General features: G+C 51.4%; 3 protein-coding genes across 3 annotated transcripts; 1 reads left to right on the forward strand and 2 right to left on the reverse strand.

The window, feature by feature from the left end:
* Positions 1–2,532: 2,532 nt before the first annotated feature.
* Positions 2,533–6,503, forward strand: Perm1 (PPARGC1 and ESRR induced regulator, muscle 1). The gene is made up of 3 exons (XM_059256321.1): positions 2,533–4,800; positions 5,390–5,515; positions 5,760–6,503. Exons 1-3 carry the CDS (start codon positions 2,655–2,657, stop codon positions 5,870–5,872), a joined length of 2,385 nt encoding a protein of 794 aa, XP_059112304.1. The 5' UTR covers positions 2,533–2,654; the 3' UTR covers positions 5,873–6,503.
* Positions 6,504–6,662: 159 nt separating this feature from the next.
* Positions 6,663–14,367, reverse strand: Plekhn1 (pleckstrin homology domain containing N1). The gene is made up of 16 exons (XM_059256323.1): positions 14,192–14,367; positions 14,000–14,099; positions 11,286–11,432; positions 11,103–11,183; positions 10,950–11,022; positions 10,670–10,797; positions 10,476–10,589; positions 10,290–10,370; positions 9,600–9,675; positions 9,305–9,453; positions 9,044–9,184; positions 8,684–8,830; positions 8,387–8,527; positions 8,007–8,234; positions 7,727–7,775; positions 6,663–7,642 (listed from the first exon to the last, which is right to left on the reverse strand). Exons 1-16 carry the CDS (start codon positions 14,272–14,274, stop codon positions 7,539–7,541), a joined length of 1,842 nt encoding a protein of 613 aa, XP_059112306.1. The 5' UTR covers positions 14,275–14,367; the 3' UTR covers positions 6,663–7,538.
* Positions 14,368–15,161: 794 nt separating this feature from the next.
* On the reverse strand, positions 15,162–20,682 carry Klhl17 (kelch like family member 17). Its single transcript, XM_059256324.1, has 12 exons — positions 20,486–20,682; positions 19,656–19,915; positions 19,446–19,567; positions 19,078–19,299; positions 18,470–18,586; positions 18,026–18,239; positions 17,637–17,781; positions 17,385–17,552; positions 16,914–17,002; positions 16,726–16,799; positions 16,329–16,510; positions 15,162–16,087 (listed from the first exon to the last, which is right to left on the reverse strand). The coding sequence occupies exons 1-12, from the start codon at positions 20,584–20,586 to the stop codon at positions 15,859–15,861; spliced, it is 1,923 nt and encodes a 640-aa protein (XP_059112307.1). The 5' UTR covers positions 20,587–20,682; the 3' UTR covers positions 15,162–15,858.
* Positions 20,683–21,608: the final 926 nt, after the last annotated feature.

Below are 21,608 nucleotides of genomic sequence, written 5' to 3' on the forward strand. Positions count from 1 at the left end.
CCAAGCAGCTAGGGAAAGTAAAGAATATTTTCATGGATTTTGAAGCAGGCAAAGAAATCTTTTTTTATAGATAGGATCTTATGTAGCCCAAGTTGGCCTAGAAGTTGTTACATTATTGAGGATGCCCTTGAAATCCTAATCTTTCTGTTTCTATCTCCCAAGTGGGATTTCTGTTATGCACAACCACGTCTAGGGCAATATTTTATTTTAATAATAATAAAAATTATTATTATTTTATTTTGGTTTTTCAAGAAAGGGGTTCTCTATGTAACAGCTCTGGCTGTCCTAGAACTCACCTTGTAGACCAGACCGTCCTCTTATTCAGAGATTTGCCTGCCTCTGCCTCTGGAGTGCTGGGATTAAAGGTGTGTGCCACCATGCCTGGTTAGAATAATAATTTTTTTAAGAGGATGGGAGGTATCATGGAATAATAGTACATGCTTGTGATTCTAGAGCTTTGGAAGCTGACAAAAAAGAATTGCAAGTTTAAGTCTTTAATCCCAGCACTCAGGAGGGAGAGGCAGGTGGATCTTTGTGAGTTCAAGGCCAGCCTAGTCTACAGAGCTAGTTCCAGGACAGCCAAGGCTACACACACACACACACACACACACACACACACAAACACACACACACACACACACACACACACAACCCTGTCTCAAAAAAACAAACATAAAATGCAAATTGCAAATTTGATGCTAGCCTTGCTGCAAAACAAGTTTGAGGTCAGTTTGGGCAGTGTTAAACAAACAAAAACAGAGCTTAAGGACCCTGTTCTGTTATGTGTTGGCTATGTAGAAGTTACCCTCTCTCTGTCTCATGCCCTTCAGAAAGAAGGGTCTTCTGGTGTCTGTCTTGGGATGGATGAGCTTACAGCAAGGTGCTCAGCAGCTTAGCAAGGAGCCCAGCACAGATGCTGGTTGCTCTGCCCATGTCTTCTTGAGGTAAAGCGGCCACCCTGTCTTAGGACTACCCACCAAATACACTTTTCCCTCCACTGACTATACTTTGTTCCCTTGACCCTGATCAATCCTTTTTTGAGGCCCAGGGTCCATGTCAGTCTGGGTAGCCCTTCACAAGAGCAATAAATGCACCCACTTTCCACTAGTTCCACTGGTAGGTTTAGCAACACCCAGGAGGCTCCCATGAGCCTTGGATGTCAGATCTAGGTTGGCAATAATTATCTGCAAAGTTGGGCTAGAGACATTTAGGTAGTAGGTGGGATGGGACTGAAGTTTCACAATGAGCTGGAAGAACAGGTCTTCTTCTTGGGAAGGGGGACGTGCATGGTGCTGATCATAGGGCAGTCTTCTCTAGTTGGAATCTGATGTGACCTTAGCTGATGTCAGCCCCCAGTGCTGGCCCTACACCAGGAAAATGTCCTTCATATTGTTGGAGGCCCCTCAAATGCCATCTATTTGTGGCTTGGCTCTGTGACTGGCACGAGTCATAAGTGATCCCAGGGACAGGATATTTTTGGCAGTAGGGGCGGAGCTTGCATTAAGAGGCCTAGACCATGCTGCCTGGGGACAGGCCTCTAGATGCATACCTCCACTGCCCCAGCTGGCTGCTGAGAATCAGGTAGGATACACTTAGCCCCTTGCTTCTGTCTCGGGGTCCTAATGGCAGGAAAGCTTTACCATGGTCTCTCCAGGGCCTAGAGAGGGGGAAAGGGCTGGAAGTTAGGAAGCCCCCAGTGGCTTTTCTCATTCAGGATTGTTTCAGTCATAGTGACCTCCTAGTCTCCTCATTCTAGATATAGCTGGCCAAGGCCCCAAGAGTAGCCCCTTTAGGAGACAGAGGCTGGAGGCCTTGGCTAGCTCTGGTTATCGTGGTTCACTGAGATAGGGCAAAATGGGGCCTTGGATAGTCAGGCAGCACTAGATGGGGGTACAGACACTGAGGACAGCCAGAGCAGATTGTTGAGGCTCAGGGAAGCTCATCTAAGTTCTCTGACCTCTGGCCTAGGCTCCTCTTACAAACTTTTGAGCAGGCTCTGACCAGTATCAGCATGACCTTGGAACACTCAGAAAACCTGTTCCAGCCAAGACTGGTGGAAGGTCATCATGAGGAGGCTAGTCACCCATAGTTACTATAGATACTCTTCTATGGTTAGCTGGTGGTGGCTGGGGAGGCTAGGGATGACCATCAGAGGGAATTGATCTCTGATGGGTGGTCTTTGATTCAGACCACTGTGTACAGAGGTTGAGAAGGGAAGTCAGTCTCATTAAAAGATCTCAGAGATGTGAGGGAACACCATTCAAACATGACGAACACTGGTCTTTAGTTTACTTCACTAATATATATTAAATATATAGTATATTTAAAAATAATATAATAATATATATAATAAAATATATTTCATTTTAGGACTGTGACAATATGTCATGGTAAAGTTATTTGGAGTTGAATTGAAAATAGGGGAAACTGAAGTAGATTTCTTACTCAGAAGAATGAATTAGAAGAATCTTGAAGAAGCAGAGTCTGTCCTGTGGTTCCTCTAGATGGAAATGGACTGCCAGAGAGGGGGCAGGTGCTATGAGGTCAGGCAGGGTGGTAGCAGTGTGGACTACTTAGTGTATGGAGCCTGGATTTGTGAAGACTCTGCCTGGCCCAAAGTCTTGCTGTCACTCCAGCACCTGTGCTGATGTGCAATGGACAACTTCCAGTATAGTGTCCAGCTCAGTGATCGAGAGTGGGCCGAGTTCTCAGCCACTGCTGATGAGTGTGGCCTCTTGCAGGCTGGCCTGGCCTCTGGTGACGAGCTCTTGTCCAGTGACATTGACCAAGGGGACAGCAGTGGAAGCAGCCCCCCTGGGCCCCCACCCCTCTTCACTGGGCAGCTGGCTCCCCAGGGGAGGAGACAACAGGGCTCTGAGTTGGAGGACGTGGCTGCTCAGCAGTTGGTCAGCAGGTCTCAGTGTGAGCCTGTCCTGGCTCTGGAGACCAGTCATCAGGTAGCCAGCACGTCCACACAGTCAGAAGCTCTACTGTTCCTCAGCCCAGACAGCGTCTGTCCTGGCCAAGCCTTGTCCTTCCAAGGGTCAGCAACTTTCAGGGACAAGATGCAGAGGCTTTTGCAGGGCCCTGCTCCCAGCTCTCCTGGTGAGCCCTCTCATAGTCCTGAGTCCCCTGGCCACAATGCCATCCCTCAGAGTCCTCCTGACAACCTTGAAGCTCCACTGCGGAACCCTGGTCGTAAGAAGAGGCGTGCTATGGCCGCCAAGGGAGCCAAGTGCTCTGGATCTCTGGGCTCTGCTGCTGTCCAGATGAGCTCCCCACAGCTTATGGAGACCAGGCCCAAGGAGGTTCTTATGTCTGGGACATTAATGGCAAAAGCCCAGCAGGGTAAGCCACAGTCAGACTCTGCAGGTGCTTCTGAACATGGCTCTAGTATCCCTGAACAGATGGCCAAACAAGAGTCAGACTTGGATCTGTCTACACCTGTTCTAACAACTAAACAAGATACAGACCAGATCAGAAAGACACCCAGAGCTGTGCTACACATGATATCCAAACCTGTCCAGGAAGCTCATCCAGATGTCTCCACAGCCACACTAAATGTGTCTCTCTCTACACATGCCTCCAAGTCTCAACCTTACACGGCTTTGTCTAAACCTGCCTCCAAGCCTCAGTCTGAAAAAGCTTTATCTACACATGTCTCCACATCTGACATGACTTTTTCCACACTTGCCTTCAAATGTCAACCCAATACAAATCAGTCTACACTTGCCTCTGATCCTGACATGGCTTTGTCTATACCTGCCTCCATGTCTCAACTGGACAAAGTTGAGTTTGCACCTGCTTGCATACCTGGACTGCATGAGGACCTATCTGCAGTAGGCTCCGAGATCAAGTCAGAAGTTTATCCCTCTATGCCTGCCCCAGTGGTTATGCTTTGTACAGATCCGCCTCATTCTGTTTCAAAGACTGAGTCTGAAGAGAGTATGTCTATACCTGCTATGCCTCCCTTGTCCCCTATTTCCCAGGCTGAAGCTGCCATGGTGAATACAGATGTGACTGTGCCTCCTGGGGGATACTTTGAGAAGCCATTAGGGCAGCTCTCAGCAGGGTCTTCAGGATATTCCTTAGGGGAGCCTTGTCCAGGTCCTGTTCAAGCCCCCAAGAAGAAGAAAGTACGATTCTCCATGGCTGTACCCAGTCATGAAGAATCAGGATCAGGTGAACCTACAGGTCCACCCTTCCTAACCCCAGACCAGCCCCCAGCTCCCAGGACAGTAGCAGGGAGCCGTGGGGGGTCTGCAGCCTGGGATGCTGTGGCTGTTGGGCCCCGACTCCCCCAGCCTCGTATCCTCAAGCACCTGCCTCCTCCTATATCCTCTGTCTCAGCAGAGCCTGAGCCTGGAAGCTGCTATGCAGTGACTCTCCCTGAGGCCTATGAGTTCTTCTTCTGTGACACCATTGAGGAGGAAGATGAAGATGTAGAGGATGAGGCAGCAGCCAGCCAAGCCCTGGATGAAGTCCAGTGGCCTGACACATGCGAGTTCTTTTTTAGGGACAGCAGAGCCCAAAGGTCAAGTTGTCAGAGGGGACACTCCACAGTCCCACCCTCAAAAGCAGAGGCTGTGGCACCTGTTCCCCCTGGAGATTTAGTGCCTATCTCCATCCCTGAGGTCTATGAACACTTCTTTACTGAGGAAGGATTTGGGAACAGACAGCCACAAGCCACCCATATCCAACTGCAAACCTCGGAGCTCTTCAGGGAAGTAGGGCCTGAGGCATACTCCAAGCCTGTTCCAGCTACAGCAGAACATCTTAGCTTGACAATCAGAGAGGCAGGTAGGTGTTGATCAAGACCCAGCCCCATCCAAGTCCTGGGAACATACTGTCCAGGGAGTTAGGCCAAGAGGATATGGGAGAGGGACAGGAAGGATTCTGATCATCTGCCTGTACAGATGTGTTTGTATGTGTGCTCTTTGCATGCTCTGGGATCTACACGAAGGGAAGGGTAAGTTCCTAAGCTACCCCAGGACACAGTCAAGATGGGGCAGCTCAGGCCAGACACCAGGGTTTTGGCTTTGACACTGACCATTGTCCTAAGTCCAGTCCTAGATGCCATCAGGAACTTTCCTCCAGCTCCTAGGGGGATAGGTACTAGGCACACATTCCCACTCAATCCATGCTGATTGAGGCACTGGGGAAAAATATCTCCTCTCACCTCTGGAAACTAATTCACAGACCATAGAACAGAAGACCCTAAAGGCAAATCACCCAATTTGTTTTGACTCAACTATGATACATGTTATCCAGTGTCTTAAGGAAGAGAAGTCATGTGGAAGATCTGATTCAACACATTTCTCTAGGACAGATGGGATTTTATGTCAGGCATATCTCAGAGAAGAGAATCTAATGTACTTTTCTTTCCTAGAGGAGCTACGGAGTCCCCTTACTTCATTTACATTCAGCCAGAATGACATGTGCCTGGTGTTTGTTGCCTTTGCCACTTGGGCTGTGAGAACCTCTGATCTACATGCCCCAGATGCTTGGAAAACAGGTTTGGAGGTCCTGGGGACAGAGGGTGTTATGCTTAGAAGCCCTAGTGGCTATAGTTATTTACCACATCTGCTGGGCCAGCAGGGATGAAGAGTACATGGGAGGTTCAGCCTCTCTTTGACCTTGCTTTTGTCATTGCTAACCTACTTCCAACATATCATCCTTTGAAGGCTGGGTTATTATATAGGCAGAAGGTAGTGAGAAGCCAGAGCTGGCACTCAGGATATCTTCTGTCTCTCTTACAGTCTTGCTGGCCAACATTGGCACCATCTCTGCTATCCGCTACTTCCGCCGTCAGGTTGGAAGAGGGCGTAATGGCAGACCAAGACCAAGTTCCAACTCAAGCCCAAGCTGCTAGGAGCCAGGCTGGCCTGGTGAGGCATGGAGCACGGGGATGAACCCAGGTGACAAGGACAAGATCTTGCTCTTCTCTCCACCTTTTGATCCCTGACTTCTGAGGCATCTAGGAAGGAGCCAGTATCTGTGGGTGCTGACTTACTTGGACTCAACCTAAGGGTCCAGCCAGTGGCTAAGACCAAGGCCATTTTCCATACCTGAGAGGGTAGAGATTCAGGATTGTGGGTGAGTGGGCCCTGAGCCAGGAGCTAGGTAATAGGGCATCAGATTTGCAAGTAAAAACCACAGGGCACATAGCTATATTTGAATTTACATGAAGTACTTGAGATGTACTTGTATGAAGAAATTATTTGTTGTTATCTGAAATCCAACTTAATTGGGCACCCTGCCTTTTGTCTAGTCATAAATAAAGGATGAGCAGCAGAAGAGGACTCTACAGTAAGTGTAAAAGCAAAAAGGCCCCTCTGGGTCTGGGCCAAGGGACTACTAAGTGCCTTCAAAGCTAGAGGGAGGCAGTTCAAGAACTCTGCTCTACTGAAAGGCAGGCTTGTCTGTCAAGGGCCTCCAAGGCCCTGATCCCTAAGGCACCACAGCCACAGCTTGCCTAGGCCTGGGCTGAGTCAATGGATAGGTTCTAGGACAGTGGTTCTCAACCTTCCTAATGCTGCAACCTTTTAATACAGTTCCTTGTGTTGTGGTGACCCCCAACATAAAATTATTTTTGTTGCAACTTCATAACTGTAATTTTGCTACTGATATGGATTGTAATGTAACTATTTTTGGAGCTAGAGGCTTGCCAAGGGTGTTGCAACCCACAGGTTAAGAACCACTGTTCTAGGAGATATCTCCGGGAATGGCTTCTGAGGCCCCTGCAATATGGGATCTGTGGGACAGGGCTGGATCTTCTCCAAGAGCCCTGGACAGGATATACATAGAATTTGATAGCATCCCATGGAAGGATTGTCTCCTGATACTATAGGGAGCTTGATTGAAGCCAAGGCTGAGAGAAGTTGTGAGTGGGAAGGTAGGTGAAGGGACTGAGGTGGCATAGTGAAAATAGCAAATGAAGGTCCTCAGGATGGTGGGGTACTCTGGTTGCTCAGAGGGGAACACAGGGACACAGCACCAATAAAATCTCTTTCTTGTTTATGGTGTTAGTCTTTTTGACCAGCCTTACCCTATGCACCCAACAGTACTGGATCTTCCCATACTCCTCTGTTTCTTGTGATAGTTCTCAACCTAATGACCTCTGACCTCATGTCCTCTGTCTTCACATATTGAGTTTGATGACCTGACTTTTTTTCAGTGCTCTGTATTTCACATTCATGCTGTTCCCCACTTCTAAGTAAATAACTGCTCTAGCACTTTCATTCTTTCTTCCCTAGAGGTATAACCCCTGGGGATATCCAGGATCTCACTGATATACCTCACTGGTTTGTTCCTAGGAAGAGTTACCTCCTCTTAGTTGCTCTAGTTGCTAAAGTTGAAGAGCTAGAGCCTGGTGAGAGGTGCTTCTATCCTCAGAGTTCTAGAGACACCCTTAACTGGCTGGGGTTAGGTAGCCCTGGTAGATTTAATGTAGGTCACAGGACTGGTATGGCGGCATACTCTTATCCAGATTGATACTGGTTGGTTGTGTTTCTGAGAAGCAGCCCACCTGGGGCCCATTAGATCCACTGGATGAGTCCCATATCCACTGGAGTCTTCCTGAGCTGTGTCCACTTCTGGTGGGAGGGAGAGGAAGTCTTGTTCCAGATAGGAGCCTCCTCATCTAGTAGGGATGTCACAGACAAGTCAAACATCAGCCTTTAGGAAATAGCACCCCTTCCCTGAGGGAGAGGAGACCCTCACTCACCTGGGGGAGGTGGCAGGGAACTGAGTGTACTTTCTCTGGTAGAGGTGACCTGGGAGCCCCAAAATACAAGTCTTAAAGCCAGCACAGATCAGTCTCCTTGATCTGCCAGTCTCTTGCCACTTTCTTCTCTTTACCTTCTAGCTTCCTGTCCTACTGAGCTGTCTCTATCCCTGGTTTCTCCCTGTCCCATTTTCTGCTTTTCTCCTTGGCGTCCTAGAACCCTCTACCCAACATCCCCTGATCCTGAAGCCTCCACACCAGAGTAGAGGATGTGACTTACAAGCTGAGGGAAGTCTGAAGGCCGTGGCCCTCTGTTCTTGATGGAACCCCGGTGTCTCTGGGAAGCTCTGGACTGCAGGGCACCTTTCTTGGACAGCAAGTGGGAGCCCAGAGGCCTAGGGGAGCTGGAGATTCCAGAGCTGGAGTCAGAGACAGGCACAGACACGGAGACTGAAGGGAACGGGCTTGATAGCTCAGGTCCAGGTGATGTCTGCATCGCACAGAGGAACTGCTGGGAAAATGTGGGTTACCTGAAGCCCTGGTCTGGGAACACTATAAAGCCTAGGAACCCCTTGCCCAGAAGCACCCTCCCTTCATAGTTTTCAGGCTTCTGACATCTCCTGATCTCACTGTAGCATATCCACCTAGTAGGACACTGACCTCATCTAGGCCTTGGAGGTCTGTAATCTTGCGGTGGGATGTAGCTGGTGGTGTGTAGGGATCAGCATAGAGTGGAGAGTGTGGAATATCCAAAGAGTGGTCCTGAGCCTCTGGGCCACTGTCTAGGTCCAGTGCACTCATCTACAAGAAGAAGGAGATACATGGGTTCCCTTAGTTAGATGCAACAAGAACCTTCTGTGCTCAGTACATGAGGTCTCTGTATGTTCCATCTAGACAAGCAAGAAAGTAGAAGCAGAAGGGATAGTGGCCTGGGGTCAGGGTATGTGGTGGGCTCACCTTGGTCAGGTCCAGGTGCAGGGGCAGTGGGACAGCTGAGCCAGATACTTCCCTTCGAGCTTTGCCCCTGGGAGACTGGCTACTGCCACTGTGCCTCAGCTCTATCTTCTTTTGGCCAGTGCTGGCACAGTTAGAGTTGGTCTGGTTCTGTGGACACCAAGAACCACCTAGAAAGATCTCCAGGGCTTCTTTCCCACATACTCCTTTATGAGGCTGTATAAAGGTCCCTTCAGTTCAAGTTCCCTCCCTGGCGAACTATGGTCCAGGGTCACTGTGGGACAGTAGGACCATAGTCTCCCCAGAAGACAGAAGTCCTGTGTTTTCTTATCCCCATCCCATGTCATTCCTTTAGGTACTTACAGATACAGGCTGGGCAGGGAAGCCTATAGTGGTTGGCACTGAGGATTCAGGGAGGGATTGGCTGGTGGGGAGCACCGGACACTCTAATTTCCAGCTGGTTCGTCCATTGGAAGAGAGTGAGCCTCGGCCTCTACCCACAACCTAAGCAGCAGAGGTAAGGTGAGTGGCTAGATCTGTGTCCTTATCTATCCCTGCTTGGACCTACCATTTTGCTCCCTAGTTTGCAGCAATTGAGTTATAGGGACCTCACTGACCCCTCACCTGTGTGGGTCCATGCAGTCCTGGGAAATTCTCTGGGCCAGGCAGCAGGTGGGCCCCATCCCTATGAGAGACAGTCCGGAGGCACAGCAGCCATTGACTGTAATCCTCATAACTGGCACATACCACACGGATGGTGTTGATGAGGCAGCCTAGCATACAGACATGTGAACTAAGATCTGGCAAGACAGATACATTCCTTACCCCACAGAGACCCCAGCAAAGAGTTTGAGCATCTAGCATACTAACTCTTAGTAGAAGCCCAATCAGACAGAGTAGATTCTGGATAGGACCCTACCTTCAATGAGAAAAGAGCGGATCTCCTTTTCCTTCTCTTCTAGGTTGATGTGAATGGCACTTAGTGGAAGCTCCCCCTGTAGAGTGAGGACTAGGTATTTATCTGTGTCATCTCAGCCTCTTCCTAGCCCTACCTTCTATCCTGCCCTCCAGACCTGGGCTGGAAACTCAGGCCACTCTAGCACTGAGGATGACACTCTGGGAAAGGCTAGGCAGCTTTGTTCTGGGACATCTCCACTTTACTTCCTGTTGGTTTTTCTCCAGCTGATGCCAGTTGTAGACAGATGATGCTTATAGGGATTAGTCCTTGTCAGGGAAGCTCCCTTGGTATGTTTTTAAGTGACTGTGATACACACCAGTATCATGCTCTGGTTCCCCACCCCACCCCCAGACATGATGCATGGAAGGTGCTCAGAGACAAGGGGAAGCATGCACCAGGGATTCCAAGAAGTAGCGTATTCCATTCCACCCACTCCAGGGTTAGTGATGTCCCTCCAGGATGAGAGGAGTTGTAGAGGGTGGAGACTCCTCTTCTATGCCAGAGCAGAGACCAGATTGACCGGGGCAGTGGGGCCAGATGGGTGGAGCCCTGTGCTCTGTCCCAACAAGCCCTGCAATACAGGTTTCTGAGTCTCCACTCCCACCCCACAAAGGACATCTTCCAGGACAGGTATATGTAGAGAAGGCCAACCTTAAAGCTAAGCCCATCTGGCTCCTCAGAGAAGATGGCCAGGGATGCTGGGTATAGTACCAGAATCCGGTCCCACTGCTCCTGTAAGGGGTCAAAGGATAGAGTGGGGTTGGCACCCAGAGTCCAGCCTTACCTGCTCCTGTATCCTTCCCTATCTCATTGCACCTCATGTCTTTTCCCACCCACCTGAGAGGGCAGATGCTGCAGCTTGACCCTTGAGGCACAGATTGCACTGCCCATGGATTCACACCTGGATGCTCTCCATAGCCGTGTCCAGGGGAGTTCATTCCCCAGGGGACCCTGGGGAGGAGGAAGGAGTAGGTAAAAGTCAGGCCAGAGAGTCTGGATGGGGGAAAGGCTTGCAGGTTCCTGCTACTGACCTGTGGGGGCGCTGAGTGGCACCGTTGCAGACCCCCCAAGAGTGCCATTTGCTTCTCCAGGTGGTAAATCCAGTGACTGAGCTCAGCTTCACTGTGGCAGAGAACAAGGAGCGGGGCAGGCAGTGGGCCTGGGGGCAGAAGAGTCAAGTGGGCTAGGGGAAAAGCTTAGAGCTCCCAGAAGCCCACAGGAAAGTCTCCTCTCCAAGGGCTCAAAGTAGACCTCCAAGGCCAGGTCCAGGGGTTCTGGTCCAGTGGTGGCCAGCCAGCACTCTCCACAAACCTGTAATCTGAAAGGCATGCTCTCTGGACCCATCAATCGTGCAGATGCTCAATTCTGTCAGTGGTAGCAGCCCCTGCCAGAGGAAAGTATAGGAGGGGCTGCAGGGACTCCTAAGGAACAGAGTCCCCCCCTCCCTCTGTCTATACCACTCACTTGGAATGTAAGTCCTTCAGAACTATGGGCTTGGAAGTACAGGTGGGAGGGGAACAGCTCTAGATAGCAGTCACTGATGTCCTAGGAGAGAGCAGGGCCACTAGTCTCAGAGGCTGGGGGAACAGCCCCGGAGTAGCATGGATGTTGGTCTCCAAGTATTCCCTAACCTGTTGTGGCTCCTACCTGGCTGTTCTGGAACCGCAGCTGGACCTTGGAATAGTGCACAACCTTTCCTAGGTTCCTCACAGGTGTCCTCCGCCACCCCTTTTTGAATACACTCAGAAATGGCTGTTCCAGATTTTCTGGCTGATTTTCCGGGCCTGGGATGTCCTGGAGGAGCAGGGCTCAGGAGAGGGACCAGATGGGGCCAGATCCCCAGGCAATATATACACAGTTGCTGCATACAGTTCTGATCTATCCATGCACAGTCACAGAATACATTCATCAAGAACATACACATTCAGGCATACCTCACACACACCTAAGCCTCTTCACATGAAAAGTGGAATATGTATACACCATACATATACATATGACTCCTCACAATCAGAGCTATCTGCTCTGTGGTGCAGACTGAGGTTGGTACATAGTGGGTTCAATCCTTATCTTGATTACCTCCTATGCTATGCAACTTGGCTTTGGTCATTCAACATCCCCAGATTTGTCAAAGAGTTCTGAGGTATATTATGAGGATGAGATAATGCTCAAAGCCTTCTCAAGTGTCCAGTGGCAGCTGGCATTGGTTTCTTACCTGGTTCTGTGAAAAAATAAACAAACAAACCAGAGTTCTAGCTTGTAATATTTGCTAATTTCTTTGGTGTAAATATTCCCAACACTGCCCAAATTGAGTTACCAACATGTCTGTGAACTTGGAACTGGAAAGAGAAACTAGCCAGCTTTTGTGAGTCTATGCTGATGCCACAGCTTACAATGTAAACAGTACCTATCTTACAGTAGAAGGTAAAGCATTAGCAGTAGCCTGAGGAGTCATTATGACTGAACTTGTGGCCCAGTCCTCTCCTCCCTTTTTCCATTACATAAGGCACATACATGTCTGACCTTTGTATGTATAATTCTCTGCTGTGACCACTCAACCTTAATTCCTCATTTCACCCCCTTCAGGGCTTTGCTCAGATTTTACCTTCTGGATGCCCTAAAATTTCAGCCTTTGATTTCACTTAGTCTGGCTTATTTTATCTTCTCTTGTTTGTCTTGACTTTGACATAGGAATGGAAGAAGGTGAGAACAGGAGTCGTGATGTATTTTGTTTACTGCTGATTCCACATAGCCTAGGACATGACCTGGGATGTACTGGGAGGCAGGGGGAGAGGTAGACTCAACATCTACACAATTCTTAGCCAGTCTTGGAAGAGTCCTCTATATCATATTAGAGATCAGGTAGGAATGGGTAATGATAGCCTGGAGTAAGCTGTGAGCCACAGGCTTAGGAGAGGGATTATGTTGCCTTTGGGAGCTGCCCAGGACCACCTGCAAGGGCTGCTGTGCACTGGCCAAGTTGAACTACTTCTAGTGCAGGCCTAGGAATGTGAACAGACACAAACAACTTCCATCCTTACTGACTCTGGGTGGGGCCTCCTGCACCTACACCCACTGTGGAAACTGATGTTGTATGACACTGAAAAATAGGCCATGAATAGGAAGGGCTATGAAGCTGGTCCTGGTGGCCAAACAGCCTTGGAGCTATGTCCCCATGAGGGCTTAGCTTGGAGCTGTGGCAGGGTCAGTTCTAGCTCAGGTGCAGAATCTACCTAGAGTCCATAGCCTAGGTACACTGCACAGGAGGACTGGTTCCATGCCTGGCCTGGGTCTCTCCCCCTTAGTCCACTTCCTGAGGGTCATGTTTTGCCCTTTCCAGTTCTGGCTAGGGTCAACTACCCAAGAGCTTTGGGACTCCCTCCCAGAATTACATCCTGGGCCTGACTAGAGGGAGTCAGAGTCTGAGATATGGCCACAGCGAGGGATGCCACACTTGGTCACTTCAGGCTCCATCTTCCTTTCTACATTTTTGAGGCAGCAAGGTTTCTGAAAATGATATCTGCCTGCAGAGAGCCCTGGGACCTCAGAGACCAGGAGAGGCTGTGATACAATTTTTCCTAGCTTCCTGTGAGAAAGGTACACTTTGGGAGTTTACATCAGCTGCAGCACCCAAGAATACAGGATGGGAGCCTTGCCCCAGCCCCGGTAGAGACTGCACATATAACAGAGCCTGGTCTACTGGGGTGGGTGTGGTTCTCCAAGAACAGCACAGTAGGAGGTGTTCCTGTCAGACCTGCAGCCCAGGCTCCTCCCAAGTATTGCCAGAGAGTTAGGAAAAGGTATCTTTTCTCTCAGCTACCCATTAGACCAACAGGATGGTTAGCCCTCTGATATCTCATGACAGGAGGTCTATAGGTACTCTGTAGCTGACTCCTTGCTGTATGGGGATGGGTGCCTGCCTATATGGCAACATGGTAGCTGTGAGCTGCAGATAACCAGAAACAGCTGGGGGTGGGTAACACTTGGGGACTGAGGCCTTCAGTATGCTATTTACCAGGAGCTCCCCCCCCCCACACACACACAGTTGTTGGGGTAATGGAGGTTGAGGGTGGCCACTGTCCCCCTGATGTGTAACAGACCGGGCAGGCTGGTCTTGGTTTCACTCTCAGCCTAGACTTTTGGTGAGCTCCCCAGGGAGGGGCAGTGTCAACTTCCTTATCTTGTTTTGTATTTGAATCCCTTCAAGCTGGCCAGGGATGACCCTGGGCTGCTGGAAGATGCGATTCCCACATTATCACTCACACTGTGTCATACACAATCATACAAGAGAAGCACAAAACTGTACTCAGACTCCAGGCCCAGTGCCACACCACTCCAGCCAGACACGCCCCTCCGCTCACCGTCCCAGGGATGTAGTGGAAGATCTTGTTAGCCGCGGTGTCCCCATCAGGCCTAGCCTCGGTGCCAAACAGGCCAGCCAGCTTCCTGGCGCTGTCCTCTCTGGGAACAAGGGAAACCGGAGGCTCAAGGCCTGGCACAGGTAGCAGGTCCAGGGAGACCCTGTTCCCTTGGGGCCAGGCCACACCCCTCACCTGTTTCCCTTGAGCGAGGGCTTTCTGGAAAAGGAGGCCCGTAGCCTCCTCGGGGTCTGAGGGACGCAGTGGCTGTTCCCCATGGATGGCAGCTGCTAGCTTGGGCTGGGCAGATAGACAGGTCTGGGTCCTTGGGCCCGTCTGCTACCACCTCCCGCCAGTGGGCGTGACCATAAGAAGTCCTGCCCCTACCCTGTGGCTGGAGGAGTCTTCTCTCTGGGTCCGGATTGGCCCTTTTCTGAGGGAAACCTTCCAGTGAGGGCCTAGGTTTTCTAGACCCTAGGCAGGCATATTGGGGTAGGGCAGACATTTCCTGATTGGACCAGGACCCTAACTTCAGGAGTCAGTAGGACTTGGTCTGTATACACTCTGTCTACCTGTGTTCAGACTAGAAGTGCTTGGATGATGGAATTCTATGAGCACAGAGATCCTTCCTCCCAGTTGCCCCTCCCCTGCCAGGGCACACACATCCTGTTTCCACATGAATCCCAGCTGGTCTGAGTCATTGATGACTGTAGGGGGAGTATGCTCATTGTCAGTGACTCAAGAAGTGCAACACCATATAAAGGGAGGCCAGAACCCTCCCCCAGCTTCTCTCCTGTGGGGGCCAACCTCCACCAGACCCAAGTCAGGGTTCCCAAGGCCTAACCAAATGCAGGAAAGATGCCACGGGCCTCCCAAGTTCCTAAGACAGTAATGATAAAGTAGGGGGCCTATCTTTCTCATGCACCGCATAGCCCCAGACCACAGGAGCCTCAGTACTAGGGTAACAACCAGTCTCTGTTGGTCAACAGATATACCAGTCTCTGTTCCATTTGGATGCCAAAGTGCTATTTTGCAGCCCCAGACATTAATGTAGCATCTGAGTCTGGCTGCACACTAGCCCATAGACCTTCACTTTGTTGTCCAGACAGGAGTCAAAGGTGTGCTGTAGGCCCACAAGCAGAGGGTACAAAAGGGGCCAGAGATGTACATTCAGCCTCAGGCCCATGGAGCCCAAGAAACATGTTTATTGTTCAAGTTGGCTCATATTGCTGTGTAGGATCTAAGTGCATGTTGTGTGCCCAGCTCCATAGAAGATTCAGAAAAGACATCACAATGTATACACAAGACATAGGAAAGAAGTCTGCTTTGTTCCCTTCAGGGACAGTGCCTGGTAGAGACAGATAAGTGCTATGTGCAAAGCGCTGGCTAGGGGCTGCATCTTCTTAGAACGCCCTTGCCTCTTCTCCTGTGGTTACAGTTGCTCTGCCTCCTACTGTTTGCAAAGCCCAGCTGTGTTGTTCATCCTTCTTCAGTGGGTGTCCATCCCCAGCATTCCCTGATGCTCCATGAAGGGAGCCAGGCAAGAGGACACTCTGAAGGGCTCTTTGGTCCCCTACATGCAGGAGAGTTGACACTTGAGAGTAAATGTGTGAACTGGTAGCTGCAGCACTTCTCATCCATCAATAAATAGTGAATCAATAAATAAGTGAGTAAACAAACAGCACACAAATAAATGAACCAGGACAAATGAATACAGAGACCAAGACAGAAGGAACAAGAAATCCCTGGTGGGGTATGTGATCTGCCCTAACACTTGGTAGAAGAGACAGAGGTGGAAGGGTCACCCCATAGGGTTTAAGGCATATGGGAGGCTGCAGGGCCTCTGTGCAGTCTGACATGTGTCAGAGGCTGGTAGAGGACACAGACAGCGTGGGTGAGGAAGGTGGTGGGAAGTTGAGCAGCTCCAGCACTGCCACACCCACACTGCTGCGTCTCGTGAACATGCAGGATGCTGCCACCCATTTGTTGGTCCTTGGGTTGTACTTCTCTATGGAGTTGAGGCTGGAGCTGCCATCATTGCCCCCCACAGCGTAGAGCCAGCCGTCCATGGCCACCAGGTCATGTGTGCTCCTGGGGGTTGGGTAGGCAAGAGTAAGCCCAAGGAGCAAGTCAAGAGACAAGTCAAATGAGTGGGGCACAGGAGGAAGGACCACAGGGACAGGGCTAGGAAAGGAGCCCCAGGTGCCCAGGAGGAACCCAAGGACCTGCTGCACTGCTGAGGTGCTGTGTACACAACCCCTGGAGCAATGCTCCTGGAGTAAACCAGATGTAGTGGCAGAACCACTCACCACCCACCCCTGGCCTTATACACCTGCGGATATTCATGGGTGCCACACTCTCCCAGGCACCAGCCTTGGTGCTATATCTCTCCACTGAGTTGAGGCAGCTTGTGCCATCGTTGCCCCCTGCCACATACAGGGCACCCTCGAGCACTGCTACTCCTGCTGAGCTGCGTCGGCTCAGCATGGAGGCCACGGGAGTCCATGAATTCACCTGTAGAGACAAGGGAACAGGCTGGAAGGCAGACTCAACAAAGCACCCACCCGTGCCTCAACATAGACTCTACCCTTGGCTGGGTATCTGAGGGTCAGGGGTGGGATATAGAAAGCAGACCCCTTGGATAGCATAGGCAGCCAGAAGATGGGATTATGCCTCCACTCCACCCAGCATTTGAGAGGAGGAAATTGTGATAGGGGTGCGTTATGCACCTGGGGCTCGTACTTCTCCACGGTGGCCAGGTGTGATGAGCTGTCATAACCACCCACGGCGTACAGGTTCCCATCTGTGGGAAGGCAATATACCCACAGAGCTCCTACAGGGTGTAGGGGCTACGGGGTAGGTGGGAAGTGGGTAGGCATGAAAGCAGGTACCACAGGAAGCAGGTCCTGTCACCCACCAAGTGTGGCCACACGCACATATCGCCTCCGGGTGCTCATGGCAGCAATGGATGTCCATGTTCCTGTCAGTGGGTCGTATCGTTCAGCACTGTGGGCACCAGAATGATGCTGATGTTCAACTAACTACAACAGTCAAGTGACCTTTTCCCAGGACCTGCCCCCACCCCACCCCCCACCCCACGGCAAGGCTGTGGTTGAAATCCTGTTCTGGGCATCACAGACTATAAATAGACAGCAAGGTATGCTGGGTGGGCACAGGCTACTGGCTGCTTGGACTGGAGGGAGGGACCCAGAGAGAAAAAGGAACAGAATGCTGTGGCCTGAGGTGAATAGGCCTTGGGGACCTGGTAGCCTGGATTAGGCAGGACCTCATTCTCTTGGCCAGATGTGACTTCACAGTGAAGCCAGCCTCATCTGCTGCTGCTGAGCCAACCCTGCAAGGCCACTGGGGCCCTAACCCAAACTACTACCTGTTGAGGCAGGAAGCCCCATCATAGCCGCCGGCTGCATACAGAAGCCCATGCAGGGCAGCTACACCCAGGCAGCTTCGCCTTGTGCCCATGGACACCTCGGGCTGCCAGGTATTTGTCACAGGGTCATAGGACTCCACCGTTGCCAGGTCTGAGGTTCCATCATAGCTAGGAGAAGAGTCCATTACTGATCAAGGATGGCCTGGCAGGCATATGACAAACCCCTGACCCATGTCCAGCTCCTATGCTTACCCGCCCACAGCATACAGTCGGTTCCCAATAGCAGCGACTCCTACACGGGCCCGACGTGTGGACATGGAGGCCACCACATGCCAGCGGTCAGTTCGAGTGTCATACGCTTCACAGTCTCCATGGATGGCAAACAGGCTCCCACCACCTGGGAGGTGGGTGACAAAGTAAGTAAAGGGGTTCAGAAAGGCAGGGCAGGAGCCTCTAGTGCAACCCAAGTGCAAAAACATGAAGGCTCCAGGGGTGGGAAGAGATGGGGACTGGGTCACCCTGGTGGACCCCATACAATAGGGTCTTTGAAATACACAGGTCATAAGTGTAATGGACTTTGTATTCTGAGTTTGGGTAGATGGCCTAGGGCAAGAATGGGAAGGAGAAGGGGTTCAGCATACCAACAGCAAAGAGCACAGGACCAGCACCCTCACAACGACGGGGTCTTGTGCGGCTAGTACCCAGAACACCCCTCTGTTCAGGCAGCAGGTGGAACTTAAGAGCCTCAATGAGCAGATCCTTGCAGTCAGGATGATGCCTCACAAGGCTTTCAGCATCGACGTGGCCCAATAGGAAGTCTCGGCTCAGCAGAGGCAGCCGTACACACTTCATCAGCTAGGGCAGGAGGTGCCAGGTAAGGCAAGACCCTAGGGGATACTTGTCCCAGGGCTAAAACCCACTCAGGTGCCTATAGCACTTGTATAATTAGTTCTTGAGACAGGCGCCTATATCACCCCAAAATAGTTCCTGAATGGAAGATGCTAAGGACTCCAAGAAGTATGATTACACCTTAGCCCCCTGCATTCCCTCCAAGACACCATGAGAGCTCCAGGACCTGGCCTCACCCTTGGTACATGCTGCCTCCGAGTGTCTACATCATGTTTGACCCAGCTCAGGACTGCACGATAGACATCTTCCTCTGAGGGCACGTTCAGGCTATCACTAGAGACCAATTCCAGTACCTGGGGGTGAGAGGTCCTCAGACCTGACATCTGGGTAGGGGAGGCCCAGAAAACCGTGAAGGTGTCTGAGAGTATCAGATAAAGGGCATGTGCATGTGCATGTGCATACACAAACACACACACTTAATGTTCTTAGAGCAAAGGACCAAGCAGAGTCATGCAACAGATTTTTGGTTCCAGTAATGGTGGTGATAGATAAAGGAGTGAGGGGTGTCCTAGGCCCTGAGTAGCCTTAGGTACATGGAATCAGGGACTGTGGAATCATGGTCCTGGAGTGTGGTAAAGACAGGAATCTAAAGCAGATGATTGGGTGGAGTCAGAAGATGTGGACAGGGTTGGGGGGAGATGGGCAGGGAATGGATCATAGGATGAAACTTGCACCAGAAACTTGAGAATGAGGATTGCAGAACACTGGCTGCTAGGATCTGGGCTGGGGCAATGTAGGGTATGGGCTGCGCCCAAACTGACATGTTACCTGCTTCAGTGGTTACCTGCTTCAGTGGCAACAGCATGAACTCCTCAGTCTTGGCCACATCCACGAAGTGCTGCAGCACGTACCTGTGTGCTGCCTTGAGCAGGTCACTGCATGAGTGTGTGTCTGCAAATCCTCGGATGCCCAGGCAGTTGGAAGGGTCAAGCTGGCTCAGGAGGAACTTGCAGCAGGCATCTCGGACACCATTCAACTGTAGAAGGCTGGCAGCTGGGAGTAGAGTCTGGGGCATGAAGATGGGTGAGGCAGGAGGGGGCCAGAGGAGCACAGAGTAACTGGAGATTGAGGAGAGGCATGGGGAGGCCAGGCTACACAGATCTAGGGCTAGAGACCCCAGAGGCGTATGGGTGTGGGAATGGCATGCCTCACCTGTACGTTGCCCTCGCCCACCACGATCTCAGCTGTGTATGCAAACTGCACCAGTTGATCTAAGGCCTGCGGGTCAATGTCATGCAGCGTCACATGTGTCTGTCGGCTCTCACTCATCTCATCTGTGAGGACAGTGGGTCAGGCAGCCTGCCCTGGGAGATGTGCAGAGAGCCCCCTAAGGCTGCCCAGACTGAGGTATGTGGTACTTGCTTGTGAACATAGCGTGGAAGTAGGGGCTGCAGGAGGCCAACACCACCTTATGAGCACGGATCTCCTTGGCTGCCACATGCAGGACGATGTCACACAGGAGGCCACGCTGCCGCATGCGGCTCATAGCCACAAAAGCGTCATGGTAGTGCCGCTTCGAGTTGTGTGCCACACTGTGACCCTCTCGGCTCAGCAGTTGCATCGCACCTTCCATGGGGGCTGCAGGCCGGGCCTGCCTGGGCCGAGCTCGCTCTGCCTCAGGGCTGCAGGCCGCAGGGCTAGGTCAGTGTTTATACACTGTAGGGAACCACTCACCCACCCTTGAGAACTCTGGCACAGCCAAGGCAGCTGCAGTCTATCCCGAGCAGTTCAGTCACCTGGGACCAATAGCCTATCAAGGACCATCCTGTCACTCATTGACACTTTCCAGGGCTCAAGTTCTCGCTCCCGTCAAGGAACCTCCCTAGAGCCAGTGCAGACTCTTTCCTAAACCTAAGCCTGCTCCCAACTGGGGCTTGCCCCCTTCCTCTGCTCACTACCTCTCCTAGGGCTCCATGCTCCTCTTCTAGTGCCCCGGGAGAAGCAGGCATTTCCCAGAGAGCGGTTGTCCTCAGCACTCATTGTGAGCGCAGTAGGCGCTGGAGAGTAGTTGGCCAACGCTATCCCTCTGAAGTGAATTCCCGGATCCCACTCACCTCACCCGGCCCTGGGAGCAGCCCCTTCTGCCCCATTCTGCAGATCTGTTCAAGTACGGCCGGAGCGCCAAAGGGCTAAGACCCTGCACCACTGCTTGCCGGTCGCCATCCCTCCCTCCAACCCTCCACCCCACTCACGCCGGAGGCTGGGGCGGCGGGGGCGCCTCAGGCCCGGGCCCCGGGCTGCTGTGCTCTGGACTCTGCGTCCTGCCAGCAGGCCGCTCCCCACGGGGCTGCATAACTTTAGCAGCCAAACCCGCGGCAGACCGCGGAACGCAGTGTGACTGATTCCGACAGCAGGAAGACTGCTTGGCCGCAGCGTCCACTCCGGCACCGGCCCGTCTCCGCAGCCCCTGTTTCTCGGCGCCGCCCGCCCTGCTTCAAACAAGGTTGCAGGACCTGCCCCACCCCCCAAACCCCCCTGTAGATGTCAGCTTTGCGCAGTCAACCTCCCTCGACTAGGGAGCCCTACTCCAAGAAGGTCCCAAACGGCCTATAGCGTCTGTGTTAGCTCCAAGTTCCAGTATCCCAGCACTCACCAGCTAGATATTGCTGTGACTGACAAAGCTCTATTGCGCTGGGGTCGCGCTGGGTGCAAGCCCTCGAGTCTTCTCAGGCCTTCCTTTCACAAGCGTGTGGAAAGGTAAACTCCATCCTGGTTCAGCGTTCCTACACATACATGTTTGAGCATTAAATGGATGGGGGCTGCTAGGGTCTGCCAGATGTTGTGTTATCCATCGAGATGGATACAGCATTCTTTCTTGTCATACCCAGGCTCGCCAAGAAATTGGGTCTCCTCTGACTAAAGTAATAATAATAAGGGGCTGGAGAATTAGCTCAGTGGTTAAGAGCATTGGCTGCTCTTCCTGAGGTCCTGAGTTCAATTCTTAGCAACCAAATGGTGGTTCACAACCATCTGTAGTGGGATCTGATGCCCTCTTTGGCACAAAATCATACATACATGTACATAGAGCACTCATACACATTAAAAAAAATTAATTAAAAAATAATAATTTATTTTATGTGTATGGCTGTTTTGCCTATTGTATATTATGTAAACTGTGTGCATGCAGTGCTTACAGAAGAGAGCATCAGATCTGGGACTGAAGTTACAGTTGTGAACCACCCTGTGGATGCTGGGAATTGGATCCGGATCCTCTGAAAGGGCAGCTAGTGCTCTTAAGCCCGAGCCATCTCTCCAGTCCCTGGTTTGTTTGTTTATTTATTAGAGACAGAGTCTCTCTGTGTGGCTCTGGCTGTC

Source organism: Peromyscus eremicus, chromosome 2 (assembly GCF_949786415.1).
Source record: "Peromyscus eremicus chromosome 2, PerEre_H2_v1, whole genome shotgun sequence".
NCBI lineage: Eukaryota > Metazoa > Chordata > Mammalia > Rodentia > Cricetidae > Peromyscus > Peromyscus eremicus.

Excerpts from the sequence above, each read along its gene's own strand:
- Perm1 (XM_059256321.1), top strand. The coding sequence starts at position 2,655 with ATGGACAACTTCCAGTATAGTGTCCAGCTCAGTGATCGAGAGTGGGCC. Across the intron at positions 4,801-5,389 it reads CTTGACAATCAGAGAGGCAG|AGGAGCTACGGAGTCCCCTT; the intron begins GTAGGTGTTGAT and ends TTTCTTTCCTAG. Across the intron at positions 5,516-5,759 it reads CCCAGATGCTTGGAAAACAG|TCTTGCTGGCCAACATTGGC; the intron begins GTTTGGAGGTCC and ends TCTCTCTTACAG.
- Plekhn1 (XM_059256323.1), bottom strand. The coding sequence starts at position 14,274 with ATGGGGAACAGCCACTGCGTCCCTCAGACCCCGAGGAGGCTACGGGCC. Across the intron at positions 10,590-10,669 it reads GCCACTCAGCGCCCCCACAG|GGTCCCCTGGGGAATGAACT; the intron begins GTCAGTAGCAGG and ends CCTCCTCCCCAG. Across the intron at positions 7,643-7,726 it reads TTCCCTGCCACCTCCCCCAG|ATGAGGAGGCTCCTATCTGG; the intron begins GTGAGTGAGGGT and ends CATCCCTACTAG.
- Klhl17 (XM_059256324.1), bottom strand. The coding sequence starts at position 20,586 with ATGCAGCCCCGTGGGGAGCGGCCTGCTGGCAGGACGCAGAGTCCAGAG. Across the intron at positions 16,800-16,913 it reads TGTGCGTGTGGCCACACTTG|ATGGGAACCTGTACGCCGTG; the intron begins GTGGGTGACAGG and ends GCCTTCCCACAG. Across the intron at positions 16,511-16,725 it reads TGGAGAAGTACGAGCCCCAG|GTGAATTCATGGACTCCCGT; the intron begins GTGCATAACGCA and ends TTGTCTCTACAG.